The sequence below is a fragment of the Hippocampus zosterae genome, chromosome 17, assembly GCF_025434085.1.
Source record: "Hippocampus zosterae strain Florida chromosome 17, ASM2543408v3, whole genome shotgun sequence".
Taxonomy (NCBI): Eukaryota; Metazoa; Chordata; class Actinopteri; order Syngnathiformes; family Syngnathidae; genus Hippocampus; species Hippocampus zosterae.
In genome coordinates, this window is record NC_067467.1 from 10,615,978 (window position 1) to 10,639,393 (window position 23,416).

At 42.3% G+C, this 23,416-nt stretch overlaps 1 protein-coding gene across 2 annotated transcripts; it reads right to left on the bottom strand.

Annotated features, from left to right (window-relative positions):
- Positions 1 to 670: 670 nt before the first annotated feature.
- Positions 671 to 23,187, bottom strand: baiap2l1b (BAR/IMD domain containing adaptor protein 2 like 1b). Of its 2 annotated transcripts, XM_052049284.1 has the most exons (14): positions 22,804 to 23,187; positions 20,904 to 20,979; positions 20,687 to 20,773; positions 14,435 to 14,496; positions 13,374 to 13,445; positions 11,779 to 11,913; positions 8,823 to 8,975; positions 7,367 to 7,522; positions 6,916 to 7,033; positions 6,616 to 6,835; positions 5,191 to 5,253; positions 4,504 to 4,747; positions 1,756 to 1,802; positions 671 to 1,118 (listed from the first exon to the last, which is right to left on the bottom strand). In XM_052049284.1, the coding sequence occupies exons 1-14, from the start codon at positions 22,852 to 22,854 to the stop codon at positions 1,046 to 1,048; spliced, it is 1,557 nt and encodes a 518-aa protein (XP_051905244.1). In that variant the 5' UTR covers positions 22,855 to 23,187; the 3' UTR covers positions 671 to 1,045. The 2 variants fall into 2 exon arrangements, with proteins under 2 accessions (XP_051905244.1, XP_051905245.1); XM_052049285.1 differs by lacking the exons at positions 20,687 to 20,773; positions 20,904 to 20,979.
- Positions 23,188 to 23,416: the final 229 nt, after the last annotated feature.

Genomic DNA, 23,416 nt, shown 5'->3' on the forward strand with positions numbered 1-23,416 from the left:
GTGTGGATTCTTCTATCTAGGATGATGGCTGATCTCTTGGTGCAAAAACTGCTTTCGAAACAGCTGTCATAAAATTACACTCTAAAGTTTTTTAAATGTACCGGTATATAAAAAATGATAAAAAAATGGAATGACATTTTTATGATGCTTTGTCTTTAACAACGCAGACTTTTTTTTGTAAAATTTAAACTTTATTCTGGGAAAATGACTTTCAAGTGAAATGACAACTTTCAAGACTTATTCCCCATTAAAATCACTGTCCTACAGTACATATTTTTTGAATATGATGACTTAAAACAAGCGTAAAAAAAAACACTACAGGAAGTTGAAACAGTACATCCTTTGGCCTTACTAGTAAGACAATCAATAGGACAACTTTGGAATACGAATAGGGCAACTACATGTACCTGGTGCAGCAAAACTACTTGTGGGCATTTTGGTGTGAGTAGTGTCCAAGGGCTACTAGTGCGTAACATGCATACTATTTTGGTTTGAAGATTTATTTTGAACATGAAAACAATTATAAAAAAACACACCAAACATTTGGCCTGGTAGTGATCGTAGTGCAACGCAGTCATTAACTAGTGACGTTTAACTGAGCACTAGTAGGCGCCGGTTGGTAAACTTGTGCGATGAATTGTCTTACTAGTGATGACAAAGAGCATACTGCTACAAGGACTTTTAACTTTATATCAAGACAATAGAATAAATGCTCAAACGGTTTTCCAGAAAGGTGTCTGAGCATTAATGAAAGATCGTTGATATGAAGATTATTAGTGCCAAACTAGTTGACCCTACGGTTAAAGTGAGCTGCCCCTCTCCGTTCCTAATGGCAACAACAACAATGGAACAAAACTTACAAAGGTAATTTCGAAAATGTACAATTTTTTTTCCTGGCTCCACATGTGCATGCTTGGGATGTGGTTATTTCCCAAATGTCACCACCGCAAACAGACTTTTTTGAGTTGAAACGGAGGGGGCGTCAGTCCTGTAAAAACTCCCAAATACCCTCCATGGGAGCAGCATGTTAAAAGTTCAGTCCGGATCAAATGACCGGGGCTGAGCGGTCGTTGGTGACGGTCGGACGTAGTCGCACGGTGGAAAACGGGTTGCCTCCCCTGGAAAACGCAGACCAAGGATCAGTGTGTGAACTCGTCGACAAATTTACAAAACGTATCTTTATTCATATCTCCTTGGACGATGAAACGAGGATGAGCGCCAGTCAATCGATACCGTCTTTAGTGTGAGAATGAATGGAGAATGTCAAAAACAGCCTTCATCCTCTCCCACCACGCAATTTCTTTCACTGCCTCACAGACAGGCCGGAACTTTGAACTCCAGCAACATTAACCGCTTGCTATGCTACAGTCCACTTTTTGTGATTTAAAAAATGTATATATACATTTCATTATTATTACTATAGTACCGTAACAATCCTGTAGTTATGTTAACTAGTATTAAGAGTTCTTGATGTTTCTGACTGTCTGTGAGGCTGCGAAGGTGTTTGAATTTAATTGGATCACCTTGTGTTGCTTTCGCGCGCACAGCTTGTGAACAACTGAAAAAAAATATCGATCAGTGATACCAATTAGTTGACGTCGACTCAACAATCATCCCCTTAGCATGGACTCGAGATAAATTAGTAGCTGTTCAATCGGGTCTTGAGTTTGACACCTTTGGTCTAGGTGCACGGTAGAAAACGCCCTAAATAATGATTAACAAGTAAATAATTTGGAACAACAGCGGCTGACTTACGCCAGGTAAGCAGGTGTCGGTCTGGCGGTGCCGTTGGTCTGGTTTGTCTGTAGAGGGGGAAACAACAAAACTCCTTTTGAGTCACACGACACATTAGCCACATTTGCTTTTCATGGAACACCCTTAAAAAAAACTAACCGCAACAACAAAAGAAACACATTATGTAAACATTTATTTCTTTGTGGCGAAAGACAACACAAGGCAGCGTGTGGAATCTTGTCCGTCTGGAAGTGCAAGTCGGGCCCAGAAGTCTTGTTTTGTATGTTAACTTCATAAAGGGTAGTTATAACAAATTATTTGCTTGTCTAAAATATTGAAAGAGTCTTGAACTTTCATGAAACACTGCTCAGTAACGGCCCACAAAAAGTCATTAAAAATAAAAATCCTGTTTTTCAGAGATGCAAAGATTATAACCGAGAGCCACGACAGGCAATACAAATATATATTATGTACTGTAATAAATTAATAAATTAGTTTTGTGAATACAGTGGGGTCATTCCATGCCAAATCATCCCTCTCCCCCCCAAAAAAAATTATAAAAAAAATTTAACCAAGAAAATTTTGGTGTTAATAAAACTTTTTGCATTTGTTGAATATTCAGCTTTTGATGAATATTCGGTAAATATTCTGATCATATGGATAGTTTGACTCCTTAATTGCTGATAAACAAAAAAGAAATTTGGAATCCTTGTTGAATTCCCTTTCCCACAACTGCGGTTTGGTGAAAATTGACCCAATCGTTCCTGAGATAAAAGGTTCAAATGAAGGAGGCCGCGCCACTTTTTTTTCACAAAAAATGTCCAAATTCGCCCCTGTCCTATTTGACCTTAAAATGTGAGATTTTGTGTTGTGCCAGTACTATTAACAACAGCAGGTTTTAATCAAATAAAGAAATAAATAAATAAAATAAAGAATCAAAATTCACTTGGTTTCACCCTCTGGGTGATTTGGCATTTGATTGACGCAGTGTGAAACCCGGTTATTCCAGATGACATTCAAGATGTACATAGTGTTCGGAAATTGAAATATTCTTCCCGGTCAAGTTGTAATTTGGCACTGTTTTTATGTTTGAATGATTATGGTACAGGACTCTTGGGAATTCTAAATGTGCACGAGGTTTGGACACATTCTGTTCATTCCAAATTGTTGATGATTCAACCTGCAGTACTCAGCCGTGACCACAAGATGACAGTCAAGGCACAGAGAAAACGGCTTGTGCAAAATGATTTCAAAATCAATTGGGACTTGCATGTCCCCCTCAGTCTATTTCAGAATGTCACATACATGTGATTGAAAATCCATTTCAATTGTCTGAAACATGAAGATTATTCTTGCTCGTTTCAAGTCTCCCCATGGACACACGAAATTCACCCTTGAGGTTATTCTTTCCGTTTGGTGCCGATCGTTCCTGATAGCAAACCAGCATGGTTGCATTTTTTTTTTCTCTTGATGACGGCGCATTCCAGAGAAACCACACCCCTACGTTCTCCTGTTCTATTCATGTTCTATTGTGTAGATCACAGGGGTCAAACTCAAGGCCCAGGAGCCAGATCCGGCCTGCCAGATCATTTTATGTGGACCACCAAAGCAATTTCAATTCTTTCTAATATTCCAAAATTGCAAATTGTCCTCACTTTTAAAAGCATTCGGCTATTGCAAGAATTTTTTTATAACCCCTCTTTAAAAAGAAATGTAATATTTGAACAAAAATGGTCTCTGATTACAAAATTATGATTAGTCATAAATTTGCTGTATTTGTGAAATATGAGAGAATTTGGGTTTACAAGCAAAGCTTAACTACGAAGTGGCCCGTGACAAAATACATTTTTGGTGTAGATGTTCAACAAACACCTCAGGTTGTCCCACAGGACATTATAGCAAGCACCGTCCTCGACCAAAATGCCAATAAAATACAGTACATCAGACTCAGCAGAGATGCTCATTATTTTCCATCACGACCGATTGTGAAGGCTCTGGGGCGGATTAGATTGAAATGGCAACGCAGAGGTTTCAAGTCTGATTGACCCACAGATCAAACATGTTCTGGGAAGCAATGCAGTCAAGCAACAACAACAACATGAAGAGAAATCGACTGCCATTTTCGACCCAAACTCCAGAATGAAACGCAACATGAAATTGTTGCCTCTTGGCAATAATGACATTTAAATCATTGCCGTTTTTTTTTTTTTGATGTGAGAAACCGTTTTAACAATCCCTCAAATATCTAATCCTCAAATGTCCATAGAACATAATTATAATAATTTGTTTCAACCGCTGCCCATGCTAAGTTTGATATGGGTATAGAAAAACTAAAATTACTTCAAGGTTGTGGCCGCATAAGCTGTGCTGACTGCCACAGTTGGCGTGCATGCATTGAAGCATTTAAGCTTGTGTCGCTGGCGTTTTTCTCAGTTACTGGGCAACAGAGGGAATAACAATGCTGTCTTTTGTGCACACAACTGTAAATAATGACTGCCTTTGCATGTTCCTCAAAATAGATTGATGAGCCAAATGTGTTCAATCAACTGATACCATTCAAACTACAAACGGCGTGTGTGTGCTGACTCCTATTCAACATGCCTTTGAATGAATTGGTGTACCCATGGCATCTGCATTATGGCCTGTTTTACTGCCACTTCTCCATACGGCTGTACTGCTGGCAAAGCAGCATTACAGTCAGCGTAAAACGTGATGGAGAAAAGTTTGTCTACCGACTTGAGAAATGAACAGTGTGAGCGGGAGACTGACCGTGTGGTGATCAGATGATGATGATGAGGAGACGGCGGAGGGCGTGGGGGAGTGCTGCCAGTGATTGTTGGTGGTGACAAAGGTGCCGGCGTTGGTGGATGACGGGTGGTGGGTTTTGACGGTGGCGCGTTTCAGGCTGTCGACGTAGTCCTCCGGGGGCAGGATCATGGTGGCCTCGTCTGTTTCCGTGTCCTGGTGATGCAGGTTGACCACGCTCCGGCTGCGGTACGGTGCCGCCGACACACTACGTCACGTAGGCCACGAATTTGCAGTTAAAAAGCACATCTTTTCAATGTACATGGAGCCATTCTGCACAAAATGGAGGTTAAGCATTGTTTGGATTTTTTTCTCCCCGACACCATTTGGTGCTATGTGCAGTTAAGTGTTCGACATTTGTTATTGGTACACCACAGAATCTCTGCCTATGTACAGTTCAGTTGAACTTAACTTTTAAATTCCATCCATTTAATTAAAATTTTTGATTCACATCATTCAATGCCTTTTGTTCAATGTTCAATGTTCAATGTTGACATTTTGGCAATATATATGATTCATTTTAATACGCCACACAGACATTTTTATTGTTGGGAAACTAAAGGAAGGTCTGCTAACAATATAGCTGCTTGCAATGTGAAACCTGTTTGTGTGTGTGTGTGTCTGTGTGTGTGTTCGTCTGCGTCTTCTTACCTGTTATTGTTCGCGGGCGGCTCCGAGAATGCACGGCAGTATGACGAAGGGAACCAGCCCCTTCTGAAAGAAGGAAAAAGACACGCGATGTATTTCATTCCTGCCTCATCAACTTGAGTGAACACAAAATATTTCCGATCAATGTATGAAAATGGGAGACTGTCAGGGAGGTACATTGAAACATTCACAGATTTTTCCTGTTTTGGTGCAGATCTCGAATCTATTTTTCACTTTTGCGCAAATTGAGACTTTGCAGGTCAATGTCTTCATCATTTAGTGCTTTGGGAAAGCTTGTACAGTAAAAACGCCCCCATAACATTTTGAACAGGATGCTCGTTTTCACACAACACGTTTGGCCTAAGTCACCAATTTTACGCTATTCAAGTTGGGCACATTGGAATGTGGGGGAAATTTCAGGATGAATTTACATTTTATTTATATTTTTTGCAGAAGGTCAAATGACGTTCAATTGGGTGGCAAGCTTATGCAGCAGTTTGAGTTCATCCTGAACACCAAATATCCAAACTTCTTTGATTTGTAGACCACTAAAATAGGTTGTCTGAGGTCACCATGGCAACAACAAAGACACCAGATTATTCTGGAGGTACACATTTTGTTATATTGTTTTATTAGGTTGAACCAATACTGTATGCATCATTGTTCCCGTTCGGCCATTTGATTTCTCCGTACGTGGCAACTGCACCACTCCCTCCGTCTGTGTCAATATTTGCACACTCGATGAAAATACATGTTCATGGGAAGTGTACAGTGTGTTTCCAGCGTGGCCGAGTTTTTCACTTCTGTTTGCGTTTGTGTAGCCTAGGTGAGTTGCCCAGTTACATTATCTGTGCCAAAGACAAATAACAAAGAAACTACAATGTCTCAAAAGACAAGCCCTTGTCAGAAGGTGCACGCTGGTAACAACCATGACACCTCAATTTTTTTTTTTTACTTCTAAATTTTTGGCCATGATTCATCTCAGGCCTTGATTTATTTTTTTTCTCCCCCAAATAGATCAGACATGATGACATTTTGAAAAACATACAGCTCAGGAAAAAAAAAATCTAACCCTTTAAACATCAGATTTGAACACAAATTGTGGAGAAACACATGTAGACACAACATCACAATCGTTTAGTCATAGTCTTTATCCTCTATGAAAAACCAACTATTAGTTTTGATAAGTTTATGCAATCTGTATGTACTGGTCAAGTGGTCAAAGTGTGAAACAAGAGGGAGCAACACTATATCCAGTGGAGTGAAACAAGAAGGTGGCAAAAACTTTGATTCTTTAACATCCTCTTTTATGCGTGGCTTGTGAGACATGAAGGAACCCGGATTTGTTTTATGTTTCACTCCATACTCGGGTTTTCTTATGTTCAGCATTCTTACGACATGACAGGACTAAAATATCAAAGCACTCACTTTCCGTTCTTCTCCATTTCGCCATACATCCACCCGTCTTTCTCTTCGGGTATGAGCAGGATGATGACGTCGCCCTCATCAAAGCTGAGCAGGGTGTTGTTGTTGCCGGCCGTATGGGGGAAGATGGTGCGAACCCGTGGCCTCTTTGCCGCCACATTGTTGAGGCCCGTGGCCACAGACACCGACCGGGCGAGATTATTCTCCCCGTTGCTTTCAAGGTCTGGTGGCGGCAAAGAATTTGAAGGGTGTCAATGGGATGCCGTTGAGGAAGCGAGCTCTCCAGTAACTTATTTGTACGACCTGTGTTGCTGTTGCTAGTCGCGGTGATGCTGGCAGTTTGTTTGTTGTCTGGAGTGAACATGTTCACGAGTGGGCTTACGTGAGCCTTCTGAGATGGAGCAGGTGGAGCTGAGATGTTCTGTCACATACACACACACACAAACACACACACATAAGCAATGCGAATGTTAGCATGCAAATGAGCACGTTGAATTGTGACGGGCTCGCTGGAGAAATACTCAATGAGCAAAACAAAATTTCTTCATCATCATTGTATCTACCATGTAGGTCCATTCAATGATATCCCATTAATTCAATGACATAATTGTTCAGATGTTTGGTCGTGGAAGTGATCTTTGAACTGCAGATTTAACGATTAAATAAATGTATGTTTTCCATGAGGTACACATCAAAGATGACCAGTTTGTTTTTTTTTTTGGGGGGGGGGGTCACATATGGCCCACCAGCATACCAAACTGTGTCGTGAGGGGCTTGGAGAGGGCAGCGGCGTGATGGAGATCGGCGTACGCAGTCCCTCGATCATGCTCATGACGCTTTGGGGCATGTCTGTTGCGTCGTTGCACTGGTCCTGCCAACTGTTCATCTTGGCCATTAGGGTGTCCCTTGCCTGACCAGACAAAAAAACAAAACATGTACAGTTGTAACTTCATCGGTATGGTAAACTAATCGTAATGTCCCTCGCGGGCCCTATGGTTTATTACATTCATTCTGCAGTGCCTTTGGTACCTGGGCCTTCTTTGGGGACTTAGCTGCCTTAATTCCCCTTAAAACCACTATGATGTCATAATCCTACAAACCTTTACTGTACAAAAACCGCAATATAACAGCACATAATTGTGCCGTGTAAAAATCATCAGAAAAAAACCCAATTCACTTCTTGAAAGTAGAACGGCCATAAGAGGGCGCCAATGACTGATATCAGCAGCCTTCGCGATGACTCTCTTGGACAGTATCGGTATTGGTACTGAGCCGACCCTAACTAAAATACACAGCACCAGAGATGCTTAATATTACATTTATTAACGCATGTAGATGACTACACACACGTTTTGCTGGTTCATGTTGAACCTCTAAAACAAACCTCTGGCCATGTGAGGAAAAATTTGAAATGTGATTGGTTAAAGAAACAGTCCCTTGACACCTATAGTTAAAGTTACATGGGCGAGCACTACTGAGTCACGTGGCAACACAGCGGCTAGTATGCAAGTGGACCAAAAACATATATAAATGCAGATCAAACAATCCACTTTCAGGAAGCAGAGCAGCCAAGAGAAATGCTATGAAAGAAAGACAACAGACCGTCGAGAGTAAATGAATATGATTTCATGGAAGAAAAAGAGGGCGGCCCGGTGGCCCAGTGGCTAGCGCTATGACCTCACAGTGCAGCGGTACTAGGTTCAATTTCAGCTCCGGCCTCCCTGAGTGGACTTTGGATGTTCTCTCCGGGCCTGCGTGGGTTTTCTCCGGCTACTCTAGTTTCCTCCCACATTCCAAAAACATATCACAACAGGCTGATTGAAAACTCTAAATTGTCCCGAGGTGTGAGTGTGAGCATGGATGGTTGTTCGTTTCTGTGTGCCCTGCGATTAGATGGCAACCGGTTCAGGGTGTCCCCCACTTACTGCCCGAAGACAGCTGGGATAGACTACAGCACTCCCCGCGGCCCTTGTGAGGATCAGCAGATCAGAAAATAGATGGATGGAGGAAAACGAGAGCTAGAAATGTATAACTTTGTGAATCTAGGTCAGCGCCTCTGTCTTTGCCTCATCTTTCAAGGCGAATGTGTTTGGACGTGTCTGTCATTCACTTAGACAAGCTTTGACAGTCATAGGCTAGCTCAGGCGATAGCAGCCCGACCGCAAAATGAAGGGAAAAAACCCCTAAAAACATTAGGTGTGTTGTGTAACCTTGTCATGAAACGATGCGATCTGATAGGAAAACATGCAGTGTTTGTCCACCAGGAAACAGAAGCGGCGCTTCTCCTCCAGCAGAGCCTCTTTGCAGCCGTCCGCGATAAACAGCTGCATGTCCATTTGGCGGTTCGTCAGCGTCTCCACGCACTGAGGACAGACAAACACACGCGCGCGTTTACAGGTGCGCCTCACACACAAGCGCTTCACACTCACACGTGGTTATCGGTCCGGAGGAAAACACAGCTTGTGTTATCCAGCAACTTGATGGCGATTGATCCTCGCGTTGCCTTATCTTGCTGCCCCGTATGGTTGACAGCCATATAGCTGCTGTCAGCGCTCAGCTAACCTCTCAAGATCAAGCGATTCCAAATGAGTGAGCTTTGTATTTCAACTTTCTAATCACGGCCAGGCAGCGTAGCGGCGCTGAGAAAAAGACGGCGGTTTCGGACAAAAAGATCTCGTGAAAGGATGGACAAAGGGGGAGCGGGACACATGCTGTGTGTTATCTACAAAAACAGAAGACACTTCAGTCAAGTCTGTGTGTATATATAGCCTTGTGTTTGTTTCCGTAATCAGAATCGATTCGCCCAAATTTAAAAAAACAAAACAAAACTACCCATGCATGTTTTGTTAATGCCAAAAATAAATGTATCCGACAGGACACTCGTGCTCCCAGGTCATTTTAAAATTAGAGTGTGGTCAACAATTTAACGTGCATTTGACAGCAGCCCATGTTATTAGCATACTGCATTTCGAATGAATTCATTTTATTTTTCGTTGAATTTGAGAGCATGAGGCCTTACAAGTCACGATCACATCTTTTCGCACCAGAATCAGTCAGTCCATCATCACATGACTTGGGGTAGCCGATACAGAGTCACGATGAGCCCGCATTGCATTAAAATGATACTACCCTATTGGCCGGAATATAAGACGGCCCTGATTATAAGACGACCCCAATTACGACAATTACAGTAGATCTGAAACAAATGATTATAACAATATATTTGAGAGAAAAAGCATGTTATTTTGCCTCAAATCTTAATATCTGAACATTTAAATATGTAAACTGAAGTGCATTCACATTCATAAATGAATGACTTCTGGTTTTTAAAATGTAAATTACAGTGTATCATAACTTCTCAACTGCCGGTTAACTTGGCCGATCGTCGACCCACTTTTGTCCAGATTGTCGCTACGTTTCTCTATTTTCTGTTATCTCTTCTATTATTTTCTTCTCTTTTCCTTCTTCGTGACAGGGGTTCACGTTTGGCCTGGGGAGTCAAGTTCAGCATTCGCTTCAATGATATCTGGCGCCATCTAGCGTCGTGAATGGGTATAATGTATAGACCCCGAATATAAGACGACCCCCACTTTTTCAGTCTTATTTCAATGCAAAAAACACCGTCTTATATTCGGGCCAATTAGGTAAGTCCCTAACACACCAAATGACAGTTTAAAGTAACAAATCAGACGTCATTTTGTTCGAAGCTTTGGGCTACCGTGAGCCATTTCTCAATTCAAATGAGAAGTAATTTTTTTTAAATGGCCACAAAGTGGACTAAAACTTGACAACTGGCACTATACAAAACATCACTTTTTTCTCATAACTCGAAAAAAGGGGCAGTTTAGTTTCGTAGCGTGGGTGTAAATGTGATATTTTTCACATGACATAAGAATTCAAAAATTCTGCTTGAAGTACCTCAATGAATCTCATCAGTTGGAGGTACCATGCCTTGTGTTTTTTAATGTGCGTTTCAAATGAACGGCACAACGACACTTGCAGAGATAACATAACAAAATAAACTCTAGAAGGTGGGTGGAATATTTCCCACCAACAAGCGGAAGAGGGGAAAATAAAAGGAGGTGTGTGTGTGTGTGTGTGTGTGTGTGAATGTCTGAAAATCTCTCTGTCGTACATAAACAGCACAGACAAAGCTTTTCACTTTTCACCCGTGGGCACTGTAACAAGCCTGTTGCTATGGATGCCCTGCGTTTTACGTAAGGCGAGAGCGATCTAGTCCAACACGAGCAAATAACCATGAGCCACGTTGTCATCTCTAGTCAATAATACACTGCCGCCCGGTCCGTGCTTGTACGTCTTCAGTCAGTTTGTGTCACCAGGGTCGTTCCACCAGTCGATATTGACAGAATTCATAACCCCCCTCCTCCCTCAAAGATTAGCCGCCAGTCTGACACGATCGATGCATAGAAGCTTACATAAGCGCTGGACTTTTCAAAATAGATTGAGCGATTCACCGTGACCGCAACTGTATGCACGCTTTTATTTTGAAAGACAACGTGCGCTGCATCTGGTAGGGGAAGTCGTTGAAGTTAACGGCAAGGCCCAACCTTCACGAATAAACATCGCGCAAAACGCTCGAAGAACATGACGCGAAGGAAGAAGTCACGGCCGTTACATACGAGGCACTAAATGGTCTACTTGTGCCGTTGCTCACGGTCTTTGATGCACGCGGATAAACAAAACTTGCCGCAAATGCTCTCTTCTGCTTCCGGCCAGTGAGCGTAATGTCACTGCCCATGTCCAACAACCGAAACAAATCCCAGTCTACTTGTGTAACATTTTTGAATTGAGGCCATAGGGGTGCACCTGTGCACAAAATGGATTTGATGCCGACAATCCGCAATTGGCTTCTGGATGTCGATAAGCGCCGTCGTCACAGTCTTGTTTGTGCTAACAGAAGTCTTTCCATGTGGGCCACCGTGAAGGCAAGATGTTTTGTTTTTTCTCATTTTTGCCACATGCCAGATGACTTGCATTCTGTATTTGGTGTCTAAATACTGCTCCACCTATTGACGTGGCTCGCGTGGTATCAAGAAAGCGTAATTAGATCTTGGCAAATATGAATAGTCCTGTGTGTGTGTTTATGTTAAGGGGCATTCACCAATGTGTCTGGTGTCTCAAAAGGTGTGTCTGCATCCGTCTCACCTCGCTCTCTTTGTTCTCGTACTTGTTGGCGTTCTTGCCTTGGCTCTTCCTTCGGAGCTTCTTCAGGTCCGCCTGGGATTTCTCCAAAGAGTCCTGCTTCATCTTGTGCTCCATCTGGTACCTTTTATAGGTGGCCTGGAAAGAGCCACAGTGGCGGAATCTCGTTATCCGGCAGCAATCAAACACAAGCTTGCTAGCTCACTGGCGGTGGGTTGTTTTTGTTTTATTTTTTATTTTTGCAATTTCCAAGCAATGTATTGTTTGTGAAGATTGCTGAGAATTAATCATTTAATTAATTAGTTAATTGCTACCGACTGCTGAATTACAAAAAAAAATATTAAATGATGTGAAAAACAATTGTAAATAGAACTGCGGCCTTATTCATATTTGTATTTATATTGCATTTAATTGAACAGTGTTTGTTTTTTTCTTCTTTGTACCCACAATCTTGCTGTTGTAGACTGTAAATTTCCCCACTGTGGGACAAATAAAGGATATCTTAATCTTAATAACATTACTTTTGGGGGTTTGAACGCTGCTCCTAAAAACAATCCGCAGAAATTAATGGCAGCCACATGCGTATGCTGAACCGCAATATGTAACCGTTCACTTGATTTTATGTCGAAGCAATTAGTGAATTCATTAACAAGCACAATTAGAGTTATGTAATATGATGACTGAAATGTCAACTTGGCTTGCCTACCAGTCGAAAGCCGTTCGCTGTCAGGGTTGGAGAGTCAATCAACATATAAAGTCGGTTGTGAGTTCGTTCGGCTGGAGATTTTTGTCTTCTCTCGTCAGCGTTGGCGCAAAAGTTACTTCAACGCAACTTGCGTGTTTGCTAAGCAAATCTTGCACCTGCCCGACAGTCTCCTTGGCGCTTTTAGCATCTGATGAAGTTCCTCCAAATAAATCTCCTTGCGGTTGTGGCAAACGGTGATGATGACAAATCAACTTTGTCCTCTTTTTGATTTTTAAATCTATGAGGAAATAATTCTTTGTGAAGTCGAGGGACATCGATGTGATGCTCAACGGCATCTATTGTTACATTTTATCCAGTCGGAGGTCAGAGATGTGGAGTTCAAATACAAAGACAGATTTTTGTGTGTGTATTAAGTAAAATGAGTTTATTTCTGGTTCAAGCTAATATTCTTGTATTTATTCAAAGGATTCTGTCAATTAAGCAATTAGAGGATAAACTCATCTCTCTCGAACTGTTGGACGCAATCAACCGTAGACAATACGGTTTGAAGTTACAATAGTTTCCACTCACTTTCAAGTAGCGCAAGAAGTCATCGGCCCGGACATGTTTGAGGACGTACGTGAGCGACATTGTTTTTTATGTAAGAGTTGTTTAGTTTTGCAGGATTACAAAATTCCACATCAAACGATTTCCTGTTGGGCAGTCGGCTGGCACGGGTTGCTCAAAGGCAGACATCAACTTTTGGGTTTAAACACATACTCGCTTTTAGAACCAGATTCCGATCTAGAACTGGGTCAGGATTTTCCACCCTAACGACTAAACCTAAGCAGGTTTAAAAAAAAATAAAATTATGATTTATTGCACATAGGCACAAAAGCGCCACCTCACTCACGGTCATGTATTTCACATCCATGTCCGTCTTTCGCTCCAGCTCGGTAATAATCTCCCTGTGGAACCTCTTCAACTTCAGGTGGAGAGGCGGACGGATGAAAGGGGAGAGAAGAAGATGCAGAGCCAGTTAGAAACCTGACGCCAAGATGGCGCATCGGTTATTGACTAAGACAAGAAAAAATTGTGTTAAATAAGAAAAATGCATTTCCATCGGCTTGCTCCATGTGTGCGGGGGTGCGCGCTTGGTTCAAGGTTGCCCTTATGAATGAGTCAGAAACAAAGCGTGGGAATGCCCACAGACTTCTCCCTCTTCCTCTTCAGATGTGACTCGCGCTCATTAGTGCGAGGGCGGCCGAGCCTGCGGCATCCGCGCAGAAACTACCCCTTCTGTTAACCGCATGCCGAAGACCACACCGACGGCCACCGGTTGTCCCCCCCGCCCCCCACCTCCCCATTCCATCCCTACGACATGAATCCACCTTGTCGTGACTCAGAGTCCATGAACAAGGCGGACCACCCACTCATGCACTGAGCAACAGTGTCTCAGAGGAGGTCCTTGCAACTTTCGGCCCGTGGTTCAAATTTAACGAGCAGGGGGGCGGGGAAGGGGGGTGGGTCACTGCGTTGCACTTGGGTTCTGCTCAAATCATTTTCGACTGTCGTTTATTCACATCTTGTCCTCGCGCAACTGTTTTGTCTTAGCGTTCCAATCATGGTCACAGTCCGCATCATGAACGAAAAAAGTAGCAGAGCACACGCAAGTTAATGGGGCTCACCGGACTTTTACGCACAGTCACTTGCTTAACAGTTAACTAAGGTACAGTAGTCGAAATATTTTATTTGCCCCCCCACACCTTAAGAGTCAACTTCTGCTCAGGACAGAGCCCCAAAAGGTTGGGGCGATGACTAAGAGTCAACTGAACACGTTGCCAAGTGAGAATGCCAGAGGTAACATATCGGGATGAGGCAACAGTGGAAGACAATCATCAAGTCAGACTTGAACTGTCAGGAAGCAGCGGGGGGGGGGAAAAAAAAAGAAAAAAAATCTAAACTAGTACTCACATTGTCCTCCCATTCGAAAAAAACTTTCCTGTGGACTTCCGAGATTCCCATTAGCACCATTCCTGAAAGAAAAAAAAAGCATGAAAGTTTTACGATGAATGGAAACGCAATGCTTGTAGAATAGCAACAAAAAAAAGTAGCAAAGGCATTCCTTTGGTCTTTTTGATTGGCAGATGAACTATGACATCGGTGCACAGCGCACTGGCATTTGCTAATGCTGAATGATTGTTTGCTGCTGGTGACTCGTAACCTCAGACCTGTCAACGGCTTGGGATTATGCTACAAAGGATTCATCTTGAAGATGAAGAAAAAAGAAAAAGGAAGTAAATGCATGCGCCTGAACCGGAAAAACTGGACCACCAACTGTTTGGTGCTTAGATGGTAGGTGGTCACATGTTGCAACCGCATGCGCCTCATCAAAATAATCATTTGAGGATTAGGAAGTCTGCGGTCTGAACGCCGTCTTTAAAAATCCTTCCCTTTCTAAACCGTTAGCGCACGGCCTATTTTCACAAAGGCGGATCTTTATTCTCAAAGGTCCGTCGTTCAGATCGAAACATAAAAATAGACAAGCAAACCTTGTGAAAGAATTTAAAAAAAAACTGTTTTAAATTGAATGGCACCAAAATCAATACAAAGGTCGTCGTGGGGCATCAGACAAAAAAAACAAAAAACAAAACAACAACAACAATAAAACAACTTGACAAATAAGTGCCGAGAAGCAGACGGTGGGCCGGCTGACTTGAGTCTGTTTTTGAACATACTCTGTATTCTGGATAGAGAGTGTTTGTCTATTTACACAGTTCCGTGACAGACACCATTTTATAAACACTCCACAGATGACTGTTAGTCATGGACAGACTGTGTGTGTGTGTGTGTGTGTGTGTGTGTGTGTGTTCCAATTGAAATGCATCTGCTCTGTGCTTGTTCGAAGGGTTCAGCTGCATTTTGCTTCCATTCATAAGGATAAGATACATTCTCACATAACTGAAGTTGATGCTACGTTCTTTGAAGGAAGCGTTTCTTTATTATTTTAATGTTGTGTGTTGAAAAATGACAAACTTGTAGGCCATAAATGGAGCGTGAGCGAGTACTGGAGAGCTAGCTAACAACACGTTCACCGTAAAGTAGAAAGCAGAGAATGGTCCAAAGAGTGTCGGTAGAATGAAGACAAAATCGAAAGATGGATGAATTTAAAAGGCTTCGGACCAGCGTGTGAATGGTGAAATGATTTGCAGGAAGTGTGCCACCTGACTTGCGGTGCATTTAGATGACTTTCTTTCTCTCGTGCGGCTGTGAGCCAACAGGCGCATTTCATAGGTAGTTCTCACAGCAAAAGGACCTAAACTGACATGATAAACATGAGCTTCTGATCGAGGGAGCAAAGTTGTCATCATGTTGGGTTATTTTGGTATCCCAGGAGGAGAGATTGTGGGCCCGTGGTACCTCTATTTACGAACGCCTCTTCATACGAAATATTCAAGTTACGAAATGCCTCAACAGGAAATTATTGTCTCTTGTTCCCAAAGAAATTTCAAGATACGAAAGGTAAAAAAAATCCAGGATGGGCCGCTACTTATAGCTCCGAGTTTCCTGAACGCAACATACTTATGGCTGCTCTGCCATTGGCTATTACCTAGCATCTTCCTGGTATCCCATTGGCTAAGAGGGACCCCTACCGAATGTGTAGATCGATAAATGTGTTTATGCAGCGACCTCGTTATTCGCCCCTCGGGCCATGAGGCGTTCCGATAGTTTTACGTAAAAGTGAATCACCAGGAAAAAATGTTCACCAGTCGGGCGATCGCTCACTATGCTGATGTTCAGCATAAAAAAAAGCAAACGTCCTTGGATGGGTTCTTTACAAAACGCCGGGCAAAAAACGATGAGGATGCAGTTAAAAGTTAAATAATAATTTTTTATTTTTTTTTACATTATGCACAATTCTCATTTATTGCGCAATAATCCAATTGTAACGTGTATATGTTACATATTTTGATGCATTTTTATGCATTAGGAAACACTTGTCTGAATTTTGTGGGGAGCTTGGAACCAATTAGAGCATTTACATGGATAATGCGTCTCTACTTACATTTTCTAGTTAGGACATTTCTTTCAGAACCAGTTAATTTCCGAAGTAGAGCTACCACTGTACAGCATTTACTCATCCTTGCAGCATAGTGGCCGGCTGCATCTGAGGGAAGAGGTCCTTATTTGTACAAACACATGATTAGAAGTAACTTTTCAAAAACAAACAGTAATTGATCTGAAAAGTGGTTTATAGTCCTTGCGGGTGCTGCCGTTTGGATCAGCAACAGAGTTTCAATGAGCTTGGCACGATTATGTGTGAACAATAGCAGCTAGGAACTGACGCAAGATCCTTGTTCATGGAGACGAGTGACAAAACATACAACGAAGGGATGGGCCAACTTGCACGAAAACATGCGATTGGCGATGAGTCGACGTCGAGCTCTGACTTTAGCCCTTCGACGCACTGACGACGCCTTTTGTAGGTGACAGCGAGGCCGACTTTCTCTCTTTGACCCGTTGCAATTTAAAGAGCTCTACATGGACGACGGGCATTTTGAATGGACTGAATGCAAGCTTGGTTTCGGGAAGTTCAGCAAAGTCTACCTACCGCGCAGGTTGGAAAGATGACGTGCATTTTGAAGCTCACAAGGCGTGGCATCAAGCCAAACGCCAGACAGATTTTTCGTTCATAGTCAGATGGTGACTCATTCACACGCCGAAGCATCTGGAAATAAAACCGAGCCAAAAGGTGACTGTGTCACGTCATGAATGCACCGAGAATGACGTCGGAGACGTCATACATACCAACTGTCCTTTTTTTCCCCCAGCAGTTTGTTTGTTTGTTGGTGTCGGCCTTTGAAGAATGTTGCCAGGCAGCAGAAGTTAAGCCACGTCTGACAGCTGTGTGTGTTTGTGTGTCATGGTGGTGATAGTATAGGGGAGGCGATTGGCTGTATTGCGCTAACAAACCAAATCCTGATAAAGTGTGAGGGGAAAGGTCCCGCTTGCCAACGCAGTTTTTATTTATTTATTTTTTAAACCATTTCGGAAAGTTTTCAGAAATATTGCAAAGCATGATATTAAGTAAGACGACCCAAAATGGACCTCATCCTGTCAATGGAGCACTTTGATCAAAATGCATGCAGTTTCTCGATGCTCGTGTGTAAATTCTCATTCAAATGGTCGCTCATAATAAAAAGAGCTAAAACACATTCTGGATTGGTCGGTGAAGGCCCTCGTTATCGAGGAACATTCTGGATATGGCTCAAAAAAAAAAGAAAGAAAAAAGAAACAAACCTTTTACCCGTAAACCGATTTTAAAACAGGATTTCGCAGGGAAGATGCAAAGCAGCCCACAGTCCTTGCAGCTTTGTTTTTGTGGGCATAATAATCCTGACATGAGCGAGAGCCACCTGACGTGGCATGCAAACGTGCTGGGATTATGTAAAGAAAGCCACGTCAACAAACTAGCGCATGAAAGGACATGGTTGGCTGCGTCGTTCTGTCAAAAAGACCAGATGACCGGGCAGGTTGAGTTTTGCTAGTTGAAAAGGGAAACAAAACCACAACACGGGGTTCGCACATATTCCATTTGAAATCCATCCTTAACTGTCAATTTTTGCAACGGTCAACGTCAGTCGGCTTTGCTCGGCGCGCGGCGGGCCTGATAACGTTTTGACGACTGCTACGGATGAATTCCGCTGCCGTGATTGTGCATGAGAAATACCGCGTCTCAAATGAGAGGTCAATGTCCTGGAATGCATTATGTTCAACGTCAGCGGTGCAGCTTTATCTTTTGCATTTGGTCTCAGCCGGCCTTGGTTCAAATGCAAACCCAATACAAAGATATGAACGCTGATAACGGATCCTTGTTTAGAGTTGGGCTGAGGGGAATCCAGTCAGAAGCGTCTGAATGAACGAACTGGTGACATTTGAACTCTTGCGGTGGAGGAGGACAACAACAAGGAAGAAGGGGGAGGCCAAAGGATTGAGAGGAAGACTGCAACAGGACAAGATGCACCGGTCCTCAGATATCTCTCAAGGGTATCCCGTTTCTCGTTGGCTACGCGTCACTGAAGCTCAGGTTTCTCACCGGGCAGCCTCACTGCATCCTTGAGCGGGCCCGGAGACAACAAGACTTTCTGTTCTTTGGAGCAAAACTCCATGAATCGTTCTTTGGTCCAGTCCAGAAATCTCAACTGCTTGTGTTTTCATTGAACAACAGCAGACAGTTTGAGATTTGTGTTTCGACGATTCTACATAATGAGTCACAGGGATTAGTGGAGTCTATCCATAGGTTCGAGTCAGACAGGAAATCATGTCAACTGTCTCGAGATGGCTACGATTACACTCTGCAATTTACTTGCATCCCGCCCCTCATTTCCTCAACGCTTCCTATCACAGGATTCTGACGAGCGTTCGTTCACAATTTACAAAGAATCCGACTCTTTGCTATTGAAAGTCCTGTTCAGCCCTTCAATCCCAATGCATTGTGATCAACAAGAATACAGGTTGACTGCTCACGTTTTTAAAATTTTATCCCTCAAGCTATAAATAAATAAAATGTTGAAAACTATTTCACAGTGTGTGGTATATGATTCATCATTTAGCTGATGCCTCCGTCTTGGTGCGCCAGGAGGCAGGCCTCACCCGTTAGCTCCCATTGTGCTGCTCAATTTAATTAACAGCTTTTTTTCCTCTACCCGCAGGGGAGTTGGGAAAAATACAGTGGTTACATCAAAGTGTTCCACAGGTGACGCAGATATCTTTCTACCTGGGGATTTGTCCTAGCCAAAAAAGGGTGTGCCGTTACACAAGCAACATGCTGGACTTCATCCATGTACAACGGTATCTTGACGTGCGAGCGAGCGTTCCTGACGTGAAGGTTTTTTTGGCTTGTAAGCCGCGGCTTTGGTCAAATTTTGGCTTTGTGTTGAGCATCAAAATTCATCTAAGGAGCGAGTGAAGTGAGGCGGGGCAATTAATTTACTGTATTTAGATACAGTAAAATGTCTAGCACCAACATTGTAAAGTGCGTTATCTGCAGGATTGAAGCGGAACTCTATTGAAAATTAGTCAGCCTTGGCAAAGGTTGGGGCACTACTGAGCACCATTCAAGCTTTTACTTTAAGAGTTGCAGGACATACTAGAAGGCACTTGACAAAAAAATTCAAGATGCCCAAACAGACTGGGTCACGGTGATACATACTTCCCCATGGAAATACTTTTTGTGATATTTTTTAAATATTAATCTTTGTTGCAAACTTGAGACTTCTGTAGGTTAAAATTGAAAAGAAAATGAACAAAATGATCTGATCTCACTGCGCAATGCTTCAGAATAGAACCCGGCCACCACAAAGAAAAGGCCACTCACCCCTGCGCATTGGACGATTTAGCATAAGGACAGATTGCGATGTCAACTGCACGCCCAAAAAATACATTTAGATATATTGAAAGGCAGGGCTCGTGGTGTAGTACGTATGCCACTCGCATGTATTTATTTATTTTTACTACAACGTTTGCTATTTCATCCAGAAATACCGTATTGGCCCGAATATAAGACGGCACTGATTATAAGACGACCCCCTCTTTTTCAAGACTCAATTTTGAAAGAAGACTTTTTGAACACCAAATTCATTTTTATACAGAAAATAATGACAGTACATCTGAAACAAATGATTATAACAATATATTTGAGAGAAAAAGCATGTTATTTTGCCTCATTCAAATCTTAATACAGTATCTGAACATTTAAATGGGTATAATGTCTAGACCTCGAATATAAGACTTTTTTTTGTCTTATTTCAATGTAAAAAACACCGTCTTATATTCGGGCCAATATGGCACACAAGAAATTATAAATATGGTTGAATATTGTTATAAAACACAGTATCTACACTGTATGGGATACATTTCTATTTGTTGGCAGTGCATGATGAGCGGCTGTGTCCCACTCGCTTCGAACCCGGAAAGTTATTTCTTGCCCGTGTGAAAGCGAACATGTAACAATTTGCAACGTCACCACATCCTGCAACTGCGATTCAAATTTAGAATCGCCGCAAAAACAGCGGCCGAAACTCTATGCCAACTATAGATCCATCTCAATCCGGCACTGCTGACAATGATTGCTTCTGACACCCAAATGAAACATACAGCTACTGGAGAAAAGTAAAAATGAATCTCATTCAAAAATGAAATGACTCACAGAACATGAAAACGTACCTAATTCTCTGGATACGGGAGACATCACTGCACTCTCTCCAATTTTAGCCATGGCATCAAAATATAATCTTCCTGCCAATGTCATTGCTGGGGAAATATTCATGGAACTATGATCAGTATTTATCAGTTCACATATAAACCGGTACTTTACCGTGCATAGAAAAGTCTTAAAATTACTCATCGGTGTAGAAGTTCATCTCGGCGTCAAAATGCTTACCGGCGACAGATTTCTCGTAGTTCTTTCCCAGGTTGACCAGGTTTCTCAGTCCTGGGTTGAACTGGTCCATCACATTCTGAGTGGCCAGGCATGGAAGAAGAGAGACTTTTATTCCACGATTCAATGTTGGATGACGAATAATCTTGTTAGTTCACTTGAGTAAAGTTCTGCCAGTGCTTTGTTTTAAGGCAAAAGGAGAATATGCCTACTGTATGGGAAGCCTGCAGATTTGATTCGGACCATTCAGGATTGAGCTGAATGGCAAAAATAACAACGATTGATGGAGTACCAACATAACGTACATCACATACAGTAAGGGAGGACAGTGAAGTTTCTCAAAGTGGCACATGAGTAAGTCTGCATCCCGGAAACTTCACGACGCGAGGGCTGGATATTTTCAGATGCTTCGCTGACTGTCACCTAAGTGCTTTAAATGTTACGGTTGGCTTGCACATATGAACGTGAAGAGGTTTAGCTGTGAGCTTCCAGACATTTACTGTCATCCTGGTCTGCTTTTCAGCTAGTTCCTTTTGTTTAACCAAGCAATTTATGGTCAGTTGTTAAAATATCCTTCAGGGAGGGTATGGATGGGCATTACTCACAATCGTGTGGAATTGATGAATTGTGTCTTGAAGCGATTGAGGCAAAAGGATTTGGTCACCACCAGCAGAAGCGCTGGTGATTCCGTTTTAAAGTTGAGCTACTCTTCCTTCTTTTACCACCAACGCGGTTTCAAGAAATTGTGGTTTCGGTACAGTTCGGCTCCAGCGCTTATCTCTGTAAATAGTGTCATTTAGCAAGGTTTTTCTCGCATGTGACCTCAGTGCATATCCATGTCTGGCTCACTCACACCCACACTTAGAATGCAGAATATGATGACAGCACAACTCATGAGCGAAACGTTTCCGCTGTCTTAAGAAACCTGTTGTCAATGAATGACATGTAAACCGGGGGTCACTGCAGAGAGCATTCTTGAAACGGACTCGTGAAGCAACACAAGCATTAGGTGCTCTTGCTATGCAACCTTCCCAAACAAGTCTGATAAATAATTAAACCTCGACTCATTTCTGTGCTCCCACCAAATTGCTGTGACGGGAGGTTGAGAAAACTACGGGAATTTGTTCAGCTGTTTTTTATTGACTTGAATGGAACGGTACCAAAGGTGGTAAAAGTACTTATGGTACACTCTGTACTACAACAATCGTGTGCAAGACAGTATATGGATACTTCTCTGGTCTTGCCCATGCTTAAAATCCTTAACATTTCTTTTTAAAGAAAGTTAAGGGTTGAAAGTACAGACGTCTGTTTTTAAACGTGGTGATGACAAGTAATAAAGTTGTCAGAAATGAAAATATTCTACTGCAAATACCTGAAAAACAGTAACTACAGTGACCAAGCATTCGGGCTGCTTGGTTACTTCCCACCAATAAGCAGCCGTCATCCATTATTGTTGATTCTGTGGCCCCAGTTTTCTTATCAGCATAACATTAGCCCCATAGCATAACTGTACTCACTTGGATAGATAAATACTTTATTAATTTCGTGCTTGAAGATGGATTAATCCATTGCAGTAACATTAAAGCAATCAAAGAGCAATTATCACAGACAAACTCATTTTTAAATCAATTTGTAAGTCATCATGGTCGTCCACAAACCAGCAATGTATGCCAAAGGTTGAATGGAGGCAACGGGATTCTTAGTTTGTCCCCCGCCCTGCGCCCCCCAAAATGACTCGGACAACTGTGCTATTAGGCTCAAGGTAAAAAGCAAGTGACTTGCAGGGTGAAACAAGTGACGCAATATTACAACGTGTATTCCTATTTTAGAAGACACGACTGGGTTCAAGCCAGTCTTCCTCCTTTCTTGCTTTTTAGGGGCACACCTGTTGCACACTACCCACCTTGTATGTAGTTTCAGTCAGCTTGTTCACCTCCTCCGCACTCCTCGACATCTTTAAATCCTTTTTAAACAACGATGGAGAAGGAAGAAAAAAAATCCACCAACGCGACGGCTGAAGATGTCCACCCTCAGTCGACAACAAAAAGAACGAAAGGAGGGGGAAGAAAAAGTGGGCAACAAACCTTCGGTCGCAAAGAAGTCCTCATTGCCAACAAGAGAAAGCAAAACGCGCTCATACGAAACAAAAATAATAAAATTATTTTTTTTAAAAAAAGGACGCCCAGAAGCGGCAAACTATGCTGTGTTGCGTTGCCACGCAGGGAAATAGAACTACTGTCAAACTTGTTGTAAGAGTTGCTGCGAACGGGGAGGGAGGTTGAAGTAAAGTTTGTCAAGTCTGTGCATCCTCTTCCGGGTGTAGACTACGAAATAAAAGACAACTACTTTCAAAAACAAAACGTTCTAATCTCCACGGTGGGATGTAATGAAGTACAAATACGTTGTTCAAGTTTTTAAAGTAGATTTTCATCTATATGCATTATATTTGAGTTTTTTTTTCCTGATGACTAAAATGTACCCCTTTGAACGCATATCAGTGTCTTTTCATTGTTCAA

What these genes read in the sequence shown, in the direction of transcription:
- baiap2l1b (XM_052049284.1), bottom strand. Translation starts at nt 22,854, where the DNA reads ATGTCGAGGAGTGCGGAGGAGGTGAACAAGCTGACTGAAACTACATAC. An exon ending in ACGAGAACAAAGAGAGCGAG is followed by an intron (nt 8,976 to 11,778) that starts GTGAGACGGATG and finishes GTCTGTCCTCAG; the next exon opens with TGCGTGGAGACGCTGACGAA. An exon ending in CATCATCTGATCACCACACG is followed by an intron (nt 1,803 to 4,503) that starts GTCAGTCTCCCG and finishes CCCCCTCTACAG; the next exon opens with ACAAACCAGACCAACGGCAC.